General features: G+C 36.3%; 1 protein-coding gene across 1 annotated transcript in view; it reads left to right on the top strand.

Annotated features, from left to right (window-relative positions):
- Nucleotides 1-6,737: 6,737 nt before the first annotated feature.
- Nucleotides 6,738-12,311, top strand: part of LOC131059365 (bystin) — a 117,991-nt gene continuing 112,417 nt past the window's right edge. Inside the window, exon 1 of the mRNA XM_057992593.2 lies at nt 6,738-7,355. Within this exon, the coding sequence (XP_057848576.2) occupies nt 7,194-7,355 (162 nt within the window). The 5' untranslated portion in view covers nt 6,738-7,193. The remainder of the gene's footprint in view (nt 7,356-12,311) is intronic.

Raw genomic sequence — 12,311 nt, 5'->3', positions numbered from 1 at the left:
TTCAGGGCAATATCTCAATACTTCCATTAAGGACATAGTGGTGGCAGTCCTTTCCATCTCCTTAGTAACGTCAAATGATCCTTTCATAACATAATCTTGCCCTTGAGCTTGTCTAGGGCGTGTTCCTTGGAAAGCTCGAGGAGGATGAGGATTGTTGCTTGCATTAGCGTCTGGAGGTACGAACCCACCCGTCAGGGGAGGTGGTTCTGTTAATGGGGCTTTGCCTTGACTCCTAAGATTGTAATTGTTCCTAGTCTGAAAGGCTCAAGCATCATAGACACATGGTTCACCTTCAGCTTCAGCCTGAAATTCTCTACACAGGAAAGTATCGACCAACATGGCAGTATTAACCTTATTAGGTTCATCATTAGAATAATCTTTGGGATGAGAGTCAGCTTGAGCAATTCTTATGATTTTCTTGAATTGAGCACAATTAACCTCAAAATTCGTAGTTGTGTCATGCAACCTGCACCAATTTGTTAGCAGATTCATAATGACAAGGTTAACACTTTGTGTGTGGTTTTGGTTATCTCGTACATCGGGGTGATCATGGTTCACCCCACCGTTATTCGGACCCGTATTCCACTGCCTATTATAAGGTTTGTTGTTGTACCTTTGATTTTGGTTCTGGTTACTGTAGTTCCGCAGATTATTATATGGTTGGGATTGATTATACCCTCCTAGAGGATTCATCTTTAGCTGGCTCAAGTCTGAGGTAACCTGTGAGATCATTTTCTTTAAGGCTTCTACTTCAGTGGATATATGGGATCCTTGATTCTCAGGTGCCGTAGTTGGAGGTTGGTTCACTGAATTAATATTGTCAAATTGTTGATTTCCGACTTGCGCTTGACCAGCATATTGTGTTTGAGCGGGGGTGGTATTGGTACCATTTTGCCAAGTCGACGCTTGAGCAAAAAAATGTTGATTCACCTGAGGTTGGGGTGCATAGATTGGCATGGGGTTCATCGTTGGGGCACCTACAGGTAAAGACGAGGGTACACCTAGGAGTTGATTGTAGTTTCCTTGATTCACCCCTATAGGTAAATTATAACTGATACCTCCCGGGGTTTGATTCAGCTCATGATTCATGCTTATTGCTAATGTGAAGACTTTCGCCAAGGTGTCCCTTTGATCTTGAGGAACACTCTTCTTAATAAACATAGCAGTCCAAGGGTCAATAGCTCTTAGATATGAGTCGATGGCTACGTTAGGTGCTACCTGGTAAGGGGCTTGTAGTCTCTTGAATGCCCTTTGGAAGCTAGTATTAAAAGTCGTTAATGGCTCATTTGGTGATTTCTTAAGAGAAGCGAACTGGTGGTATAGTGTCCCGGGGTCTACGTACACTTGGAATTGATCAATGAAGGCCTTCTCCAAGAGGTCCCAACCTGTGATGGAATTTGCAGGTAAGGTTAAGTACCAATTGTATTCATTCTCCCTAAGTGAATATGGGAAGATTCTACATACTACATCTTGGTGTTCAATATGATTAGGAACAACCACATCTTTAAATGCTTCAATATGTTCATCAGTCGTTTGTCCCCCTAAATACTAAAATTTGCTGCAAAATTTATTTGGGTTTCTAGGTAGGTCATGTATACCCCTTGGTATGGTTCCTAGTGGTGTGGTGTCTTGGTTGAAGTAGGCCATTGAAGGTGGTGACGGTGGACGTTGAGTCACAAAAGGTGCAATGATATGCTGGGGACTAGGAATCAGTTGATCTCCTATGTTGAGTATGGATGACTGTACTGGTGAGGATGTTGAGGGTTGTTTCTTAGCTTTCTTCTTCTTCCTCCTAGTGGTAGGTCCTAATTCTACTAAGTCAGATGTTGAAGAACCACTCTTAAGGACTCGGTGGAATCTCTCAGGAGAGAAGGATGATATACGATCTAGCTTAGTACCTCAATTTTCTAGTTGAGGAGGTGGTTGTGGATTTTCTTGTGGGTTCACCTGAGGATTAAGTTGTCTTTGTGCCTCTGCTTCTATACATATAGCCTTTTGTCTCTCGTCGTCCAAGACTTTGTCGTGCTTGTAGCCAATCGTTATAATTTCTCGTACTGACCCAAGCAAAGTCGTATAGTTGGGTAAGAATGTCGTCTTGCTCATTGTTGAGGTTAGGTTGGGTAAAGGGCATCAATCCGTCTCCTGGGAGTACCATATGCAGTTAATCAACAAGGGGATTAGTTCAGGCCCTCCTTCTCACGCCAGTTTCTGTTGACGAGTGTTTTTGATACCCCCACCAACAATCAGGTAGCTAGTGTGAACACTCACCACCCCTCCTGAAAAGTAATGAGTTCGGAAAAACTCACTACTCCAAGGTCTCTATAGTCGGGTCTCGATGATGATGGGAAACCCAATGGTTGATGTGGTTATACTTGTAAAGGGGCCTGCTGGTTAGAACTAAATCTCGTCGGTTATGGATAACTGCACTTCCTTTCTTTTTGTATTTTTATGGTTTAAGATTCTCTGGGAAATAAAATGCGAAGCATAAAGGGAAACAAGAAAATAACAATAAAGACCAATATAATGACAACTTAATGAACTACTCAATTAGTTCCCTGCAATCCAAGCAATTATCAAATATTATCCAAGTTAGCATTCAACAACGGACCTCCAGAAAACCTGCAAAATTATCAATTTCACAAATCTATGGAAATAAAATCATCAACAATATGGCCTATCACAATGATTCTCATACACCATTGACGTATGCAATATGATTCATAAAGTGATAGACAAAAAGGTTACACCACATTGCTAACTCCAAATAATAGACGTTACCAGATTACACAGAACAATTTGGTAGAATATGATTGTAGATCAGGCAATCTACAAGCTACTTTTCATATTAATCTCAATGCATGTATAACAAAAATAACTCAAACTTCTTAATCAATCTGCAAAATATTCTAAAATCTCTAAGTAGGTCCCAAATTGATGATTTGTGACCTACTTAGAGATTTTAAAATATTTTGCAGATTGATTAAGAAGTTTGAGTTATTTTTGTTATACATTCATTGAGATTAATATGAAAAGCAGCTTGTAGATTGCCTGATCTACGTTCATATTCTACCAAATTGTTGTGTGTAATATGGTAACGTCTATTATTTGGAGTTAGCAACGTGGTTTAATCTTTTTGTCTATCACTTTATGAATCATATTGCGTACGTTAGTGGTGTATGAGAATCATTGTGATAGGCCATATTGTTGATGATTTTATTTCCATAGATTTGTGAAATTGATGATTTTGCAGGTTGTCTGGAGGTCCGTTGTTGAATGCTAACTTGGATAATATTTGATAATTGCTTGGATTGTAGGGAACTAATTGAGTAGTTCATTAAGTTTTTATTATATTGGTCTTTATTGTTATTTTCTTGTTTCCCTTTACGCTTCGCATTTTATTTCCCAAAGAATCTTAAACCATAAAAATACAAAAAGAAAGGAAGTGCAGTTATCCATAACCAACGAGATTTAGTTCTAACCAACAGGCCCCTTTACAAGTATAACCACACCAACCATTGGGCTGCCCATCACCGTTGAGATCCGACTATAGAGACCTTGGAGTAGTGAGTTTTTCCAAACTTGTTACTTTTCAGGAGAGGTGGTGAGTCTTCACACTAGCTACCTGACTGTTGGTGGGGGTGTCAAAAACACTCATCAACACTGATGTTTCAACATATCCCAATAAAGTATCCCTTATAACTTCCAACTCTCTGCAAGAAGCTTCCTCGAATAAGATTATGTTGTCTGTGAATTGGGATTGAGTAATAGGTTCCAATTCTAAGTTGACTGAAGTTCCTTTCCAAATCCTTTGAGTTCTTAAATTGATGATATATCTTCCTAGAGACTCAACCATAATTACATAGAGAAACAAATATAATGGATCTCCTTGGCGAATGCCATTTGTTGCCTTAAAGAAACCAAATAAAGAACCATTTGCTAATATTGAGAAGCTAACATAGGGTATGCAAGCTTTGATAATACTTGTCCAATTGCAGTCAAAACCAAACCTTTCTAATACTAAGAACAAAATTTCACATCTGACCTTATCATAGGCCTTACTTATATCAAGTTTAACCACCGTACTTCTTAATCTTTGAGCATAAATAGAATGTATGGTATTTGAAGCAAGAATGATGCTATCAACTATGCCCCTTCCTAGTGTGAATCCATTTTGTTCTTCTGAAATCAACCTCCCCATGATTTTCTTCAATTTGTTGGCTAGTGCTTTGGATACTATTTTATAGATCATATTACAAAGCGATATTGGGCAGAAGTTGTTCATAGTTTTGCAATCACTCTTTTTTAGGGATTAATGAAATTACCGCATTTCTTATCTCTTTGACAAAACAATTGCTTTTCCTAATGTCTTCCACTAGATATTTGCCCCCATAAATTCCCAACATTTTTGGTAGAACTTAGTAGGAAAACCATTTGGTCCAGACATTTTCTTAGGGTTGGAGCTGGAAAGTGGCAATCTTAATCTCCTGTATGGTGAATGGCTTCATCAACATTGAATTATCTTCTACCATGACAAGTTTAGGAATTGCATTCAAGACCTTGCTATTACCATCTACCATCATTTTGACAAATCCCAATAACAACTAGAAAAAATAGATCATGATTTTGCCAATCCTGTTCTTGTCTTTAATACATATACCATTATCATCCATGATTTCACCAATTTTGTTTGCCACCCAACGAGCCCTGAACGATGCATGGAAGAATTTTGTAGTGGCATCTCCTTCCTTTATTCATTTCTCTCTGGCTTTATCTCTCTAGAACACCTCTTCTCTTCCTAAGAGCTCTAACAATCTTGCCTTGATATTTTTTTCTTTTAAATGATCCTCATTGAACATCCCATCTTTGATCACCTTCTCATTGAGAACCACCAGTTTGTTCTCCACCTCCTCTTTTTTAGTAAAAATGTTCCCAAACACTTCTTTATTCTACACATGCAACTTATTTTTAATGAAGTGTAGTTTCTATACAAAATAAAAACTCATTGTTCCCTTAAAAACATTACTTTCAATCCACCAATATTTAATATTTTCCACTAATGTTTTCTCTCTCCATCACATGCTTTCAAATTTAAAGTATCCACTGCATAGTTTTGGGGATTGACCAAACTCTATTTGAACCAGGAAGTGATCAAATATTGATACAGGCAGAATTGAAGAGGAAAAAGGAATGTCTTCTTGTAACCAGACAGAGTTCACGAAGAAGCGATCAAGCCTTTCAGAAATGTTGGTGAATCTTGTCCTCCTATTTGTCCAGGTGTAGATACCATTTTTTGGGATGCAATCTAGTGCTTTAATGTCTTCCACAAAGCTTCTGAAGTCCATCATTACCTTGTTAATTTTGTTTAGTCCTCCACTTTTCTCCTTGAGATCAAGGATAGAATTGAAATCTCCACCAACAATGAATCAACCATTATTATAATTTTTAATTACAACCCTTAATTCTTGCTAGAGTGCCTTTTTCTCTTATGTTCTGGTTGGTCCATAAATATTGAATAAATGAAAGCCAACATCGGAATTCCTACATGAAACCTCATATTGAGCCCAATTTTTTCTTGAGTTCACTTCTTCCACCTTACAAGTGTTTGGATTCTACAGGACACCAATCCCTCCAACAATGCCAATTACATCAATGAAGCATCAATCTTGTTTGCGACAAAATTTTGTAAATCTCTCTCCTTCCCCCTAATCAATTTTGGTTTCTATTGTTATATATTTTTATAGCATATAATACAATGTAATATATACAATGTAATATAATATTCAATAATATATATTATTTTTTTGATAAATACCTCCACAAAACAACGTTTTAAATAATGTCCATTTTTATCTTTAAAAAACCTATTTTACAAAATATACTTTTTGCCATACTTAATAAAAAGTTAAACATGCATTTTGCGATTTTGACTTTATTCTACCCAAGTAAAAAGCCAAACATGCATTTTTCCATTTTGGCAGAAAAATGATTTGACCACCATCTCACTCAAATATTCATTATTTTTGTCGAGGACAATAAAGTTGTTAGAACATGTTCAATTGCGAACTTAATACTCCAAATTATAGTGAAGACAATGCGATTTTTGAATTAACAATGTGCTTGACCACATTCTATTTCGTTCTAATTGAAATTATACTTGCAAATGTTAATGGTTATTGGATTGTATGAATAGTACACTATTGTAGTAATTACAAATCATTGATCAAGACAACGCAAATTTTTGTTGGTCATTTTTTTACATCAAAGCGATAATATGATATTATATACTAACATATTATTTTAATAAGTGTTAATCAATTTTTGGAAACATATAATTAAGCGCATTCAAGGTATCATAAAAAATAATAATATTAAAATCAACAATATAATTTAATATAATTTTTTTATTGAAGATACAATTAATTTTTATATTAGCTTATTCTACCACCACAAAACACAAATGACCTATTATAAGAATGCTCAATATCATTTAATCAAATATTAAAACAATGATAACATTGAAATTTGAACTTTGAACTTTGAATTAATATTTAAATAATTTATATCATTAATATAATTAAATTTTTATCAAGCTATATAAAACATGATAACATTTAAAAAATGATTTTTTTATTCACTCACAAAATAAATAAATAATATATATATTTTTTAAATTACTAAATAAACATAAATTATAAATTATAAATTGTTATTAACTTTTTTAATTCAATAGATGCATTAGTATTCTTGCCTATACCCACGACCAAGAGGAAATGAAACCCTAAACAAACTGCAAGGTGATACTGTTGAATAAACGAGACTCTTCGAAGTATATAGGTACCTGAAGCTGCACCGTCCAAATCTTGGCAACAGAGTGCAGAAATTGCGAAAGAAGCTTAACCCTTGGCGGCGTAGCATTATCTGCAGAAATTTTATGCAAACAGAGGCGTCAATTAGTATTCTTTCCAGCTACATTTTCCATGCCCACCTGGCCCTCTACGATCACTTCACACGAAACTCCCCTTTGTTCGAATTGCAGCATTCAAAATTCGCATGGCCGTTTTAAAATTGCTGTTTAATTGCTTTTAGGGCTTTTTTAGTTTCACCGGATTTCGAAAATTTTCAATAGAATTTGGAAAATTGGGGGAATATTATTCTGAAGTTATTGTCTTGTGTATCGAGAAGGCCACAACAAAATGGTTCCAGAAAATGTTTCGTCTTCAAATAAGAAGAAGAGAAAGAATTCGGATGGTTCAGCAAAGCACTTGTTTACACTTGGACAGGAAATGGATGAACATTTTGATAAGCCTCGCAAGCAACGTCGTAGCAAAGTTCACAAGCAACAGGAAAATGAAGAGGTATTGTCATATGTTTGCATTATCATACATTTGATCTGATATGACCCTCCCTTTTTTCAATTCTCATGGTGCCACATATGTTAGTATACGCATGAGTGGTTGGTTTTGGAAATGAAAATCAATTGCAGAAAACAATTTGTTTTAATAATTTTACCAGGATAAACCCATCGCATAATCTAAAAGAGTTCAATAGACAAACATATCCAGAGATAATTAAATTAGCTGCAGCAGTCTCGTCACGTTCATTTATAAAATTTTAATACATACAGGTATTTAAATGAAACATGTCCTCCTTTCAAAACTGGTAGCTAATACCTGCAAAAAGATTGGAGCTACAACTTTTACTAGGAATATTCACTATCAAAATAGATTACCTCTTCATCATTGAACGTCTCGTCACGTTCATTTATAAAATTTTAATACATACAGGTTTTTAAATAAAACATGTCCTCCTTTCAAAACTGGTAGCTAATACCTGCAAAAAGATTGGAGCTACAGCTTTTACTAGGAATATTCACTATCAAATAGATTACCTCTTCATCATTGAACTTCTGCTACAACAAAAAGGACAAAATATGAAATGTAATTCGTTATTACAAAGTAGATGAAACCTCCTTAAATATTGAATACAAACGATGTTTCTAAAAAAGGAAATGATTGTGAACGAAAGACAGAAGGGAAAGTTTCTAAAACTAACCATATGACCATTACATGTTAAATATGAAAACATTACTTTAATACCCTCCTTTAATGGTCATTCTACTAACTACACCAAGTTGCCTCTTTAAATTTTACAAACTTGTTTGGGCCCAAAGACTTGGTTAGGATGTCTTTGGTCTAATACTCAGTTGGAACATGTTGCAACACCATAGATCTATCTTCAACAAGCTGTTGGATGAAGTGACAATGAAGCTCTACATGCTTTGTTTGCTTATGGAAGATTGGATTCTTGGCAAGCTTTAACACCCTTTGATTGTCACAGGAACAAGCATGAAGGCCCTGCTTGAGACATTTTCATGTCAGAAAGCATCCCCCGAAGGCATATTGCCGCACATTTTGCTTTAATTGGTCCTAGATACTTAGCTCCGGTCAAGGAAAGAGCCACTGCCTACTGCTTCTTATTGGTCCATGTGATTGCACCCATGCCAAGACTAAAGATATGCCCAGAAATAGACTTTCTGTCATCAACAAAACTTGCCCAATTTGAATTTGTAAACCCAATTTGTCGAGGATCTTTGTTTTTGTTGTACAAAATGCTAAAGTCAGGTGTCCCTTTCACATATCTTAGTATATGTTTCGCTACAACCCAATGTTCTGCCTTATGGATAGTCATGAAGCGAGATATGTAGCTCACAACATAACTTAGATCAGGTCTAGTGGTTGTAAGATAAATGAGGCTGCCAACTATTACCTGAACATTGACTCATTCGCCACTGGTGAATGTGATTTGGTTGATAGTTTCAACCCTTTCTCCATAGGTGTAGATCAGACTTTGCTCTCTTTCATCCTGAACTTGTCCAATAGACTCTTGGCATACTTCAATTGAGAGATGAAAATGCTGCCACTTGTCTACCCAACCTCTACACCGAGACTAATACAAAAGACCCAAATCGGTCATATCAAATGCTTGACACAAATTTAGTTTCATTTGTTCAAGCAAATGTGCCCCACTACCAATAATGATGATATCATCCACATAGATGATAGTAATGATATCAACACAAATGCTCTTGACATATAAGTTGGGATTTGAAGGATTTCTTTGAAAGCCCTATGCATCCAAATATCTGTCAATCTTGATGTACCATGCTTTGGGAGCCTATTTTAGGCCATAAAGAGTCTTCACTAGTCTGCATACCTTGTGCTCTTTGCCTACAACCTTGAGGTTGCATCATGTAGATCTCTTCCTTTAAATCACCATTGAGGAAGGCACTCTTGATGTCCATTTGATGGACCTTCCTGTCAAACTATGCTGCAATGAGCCGGATGGTGCTCATCTTTGCTGTAGGAGCAAAGGTATCCTCATATTTAATGCCCTCTCTCTGCGAGAACCCTTTAGCCACCAATCAAGCTTTGTATTTATCTAGAGTTCCATCAACTTTGTTGTTCACTTTGTAGACCCATTTGCAGCCAATGGGTTTCTTCCCTGGTGGAAGATTTGACAAAACGCTTGTTTTTTTTTTCAAAAGACTATGATGTTCAACTTCCATAGCCTTCTCCCATTTAGGTTTACCTCTTGCCTCTGAATAATCATGAGGTTCATAAACATTTTGAAGGTTTGCCATAAGAGCAAAGTTCACAGTATTCTTTCTGCTCCTGCCTCTAGATAATCTACCCTTGACAAGTTCATTGTCTTGAACATCATTGATGAGCTTCTCCCAACACCTAGGATGAAGAGTAGAACCGTTTTCTTCCAAATTAGGATGATCATGATGACTTGGGCTGCTTGGAATGAAGTCATCTAGATGCAAATCTTGGTTATCTTGAGGGAAATCTGTATCATGCCTAAGAGATTCCACAAGTGTAGAGTCATTAGAATCCCTCCCTTTAGGTGAAGCCAATTGAAGCCTAACACCCTAATCCTTAGCTTTTAGAGGCTGCTCAGAGCTGGAAGGTCCACCTTCATCAAACACAACATCTCTACTGAATGTGAGATGATCAGTGTCCACATCTATCAGTCGATAGGCCTTTTGGTTGTCACCGTAGCCTATAAAATTCAACTTCTGGCTTTTGGAATCCAGTTTGGTCCGCTTGGCATCTAGAATCCAAACATATCATGTCAAACCAAAAACCTTTAGGTGGCTGATTTTTGATTTCCTCCTAGACCATGCTTCCTTTGGGTCATCAATTCAGAAGTTACACTGTAGTATACACTGCCTCAACCCAAAACTTCTTAGGAACATTTCTATGCTCCAACATAGATCGGGTCATCTTCGTGATTGTACAGTTTCTCTGCTCAACAACACCATTCTGTTGAGAGGTATAGGGTGCAGTATGCTGACTCTTAATGCTGTTCTTAGTATAGAAGTTGGTGAATTAATTTGAACATAAGAATTGCCCCCAATATTTGATCTAAGAGTTAGGATTTGACATCTTGACTCTTTTTCAACTAATGCTTTTAACTTTTGGAATTCGTTAAGCACATCTGATTTTTCCTTTAGGAAAAACACCCACATTTTTCTATTGAAATCATCTACAAACAAAAGTAAATACTTGACACCAGTGATTGATGTGGTACTCATTGGTCCACAAACATCCGCATGAAACAACTGCAAGATCTTGGATGCTCTCCAAGCGTCTTTGTTTGAGAAAGGAGTGCGATGTTGCTTCCCTGTCTGGCAAGCTCCACATATACCATGTGATTGTGATTGAATCTTAGGTAAACTGTCTACTAGATTCTCTCAAGCCAACTGAGAGAGATAGGATAGGTTGAGATGCCCATACCATTGATGTCAAAGAGAACTGGTGTATGAACTCTTTGTAGCCATTGCATGCTTCGGAGAATTATTGGTGTCAACTACTCTATATAATCCATGATCTTTGAGGCCAACAACAATTGTCTTCTTGGACTCTTTATCAACAATGTTGCACTTGTGTGCACTGAAGATGACATCCAACTTCAGAAAGTGTTGCATACTCTGACTTACAGACAACAGATTGAGCTCCATGCTCGGAACATAGTAGACATTACTCCCACCACATATAATCTGAACGTTGCCCTTGTTGACAATTGTATACTCTTCACCTCCTCCAAAGATCATAGAACTAGAGCAAGCCTTGTACTCTATGAATCAATCTCTTCTATGTGTGATATGGCGTGAAGCTCCAAAATCAATGTATTGATCAGATGATTTGACATGATCTATTGGTCTTTTGGCCATAAACGCATATGCCATCCTTCCTATTTTCCAATATTTCGAAAAACAAAGTAAAAAATAATAGCAGCAACAAACTTTGATTTTTATCGGTCAAAAATCAGTTAAACCCTGTAGGCACAAATCTTGGGGACTGATTTTTTAGGAAAAAAATTGAAAAACACTTCGATTTTTATTGAGAATTTTTTTTGAAAAAAATGATGCAAACCCAAGTCTGAAACCCTAGGTGTAGGACCTATGATTTTATTAAAAATCATCAAAAACTTGAATTTGAAGAAAAAAACAATAACCCTAGTTGTAATACTTGAAACCCACGTTTTAATGAAATTTGGATGTATAGAAATTGTTGAGAAAACTTAAAAAATTGTGCCACACCAAAACCCTAGGCGTGTAGAGAATCACAATTTTGAATAAAAGTTCTGCAAGACCCATCACACGCGAACCTTGGGTGGAGTTGCTAAACCCATGATTTTTTTGAAAAAATGGTCAAAAACCAAAAAGATGTTGACCACTTCAGAAAACCCACAAAAAACCTCTCAAAAAAACACTGGAGGTCGTTCATTTTGTAAGTTCAAAAACCCATTGTAGGATACAAAAAAACCCACGTCCAAATCGCTAGGTCACATGGAAAAGGGAGAGCCATTGCAAGCAGAAAATACGTTCAGATCGCTAGCAAAAAACCCTCGCGATTGGCTGGAAACAAAGGCACGCAACTTCACAAACCCTTTTGAGAAATGCAGCAGCAATTTCGAAATAAACCCACACGAATTTTGACAGAGTAAAGCTTTTGATTTTCATTTGTAAAAACCACAATTGATACAATAAATCCGTGCGATTCAAAGAAATCCGCGATTTTTTTCAGACCATCACAATCTTTGATTTCACAAAGAATACACAATTTTTTTAAAAGCACAAAATCGAACAAAAAACCTTTTTAAAATTCTATGAAATTTCTAGGTAGAAGCCACAAATTTTTATTGCAAAAAAATTGCCAAAACATTCTTTGAACAACCTCTGCTCTAGTACCATGAAATTGTAATTCATTATTTACAAAGGAGATGAAAACTCTTTAAATAAAGAA

The sequence above is a fragment of the Cryptomeria japonica genome, chromosome 9 (genome assembly GCF_030272615.1).
Source record: "Cryptomeria japonica chromosome 9, Sugi_1.0, whole genome shotgun sequence".
Classification (NCBI taxonomy): Eukaryota; Viridiplantae; Streptophyta; class Pinopsida; order Cupressales; family Cupressaceae; genus Cryptomeria; species Cryptomeria japonica.
Note: the sequence above shows the minus strand (reverse complement) of the source record. Positions and strands in the feature narration are given on the sequence as shown.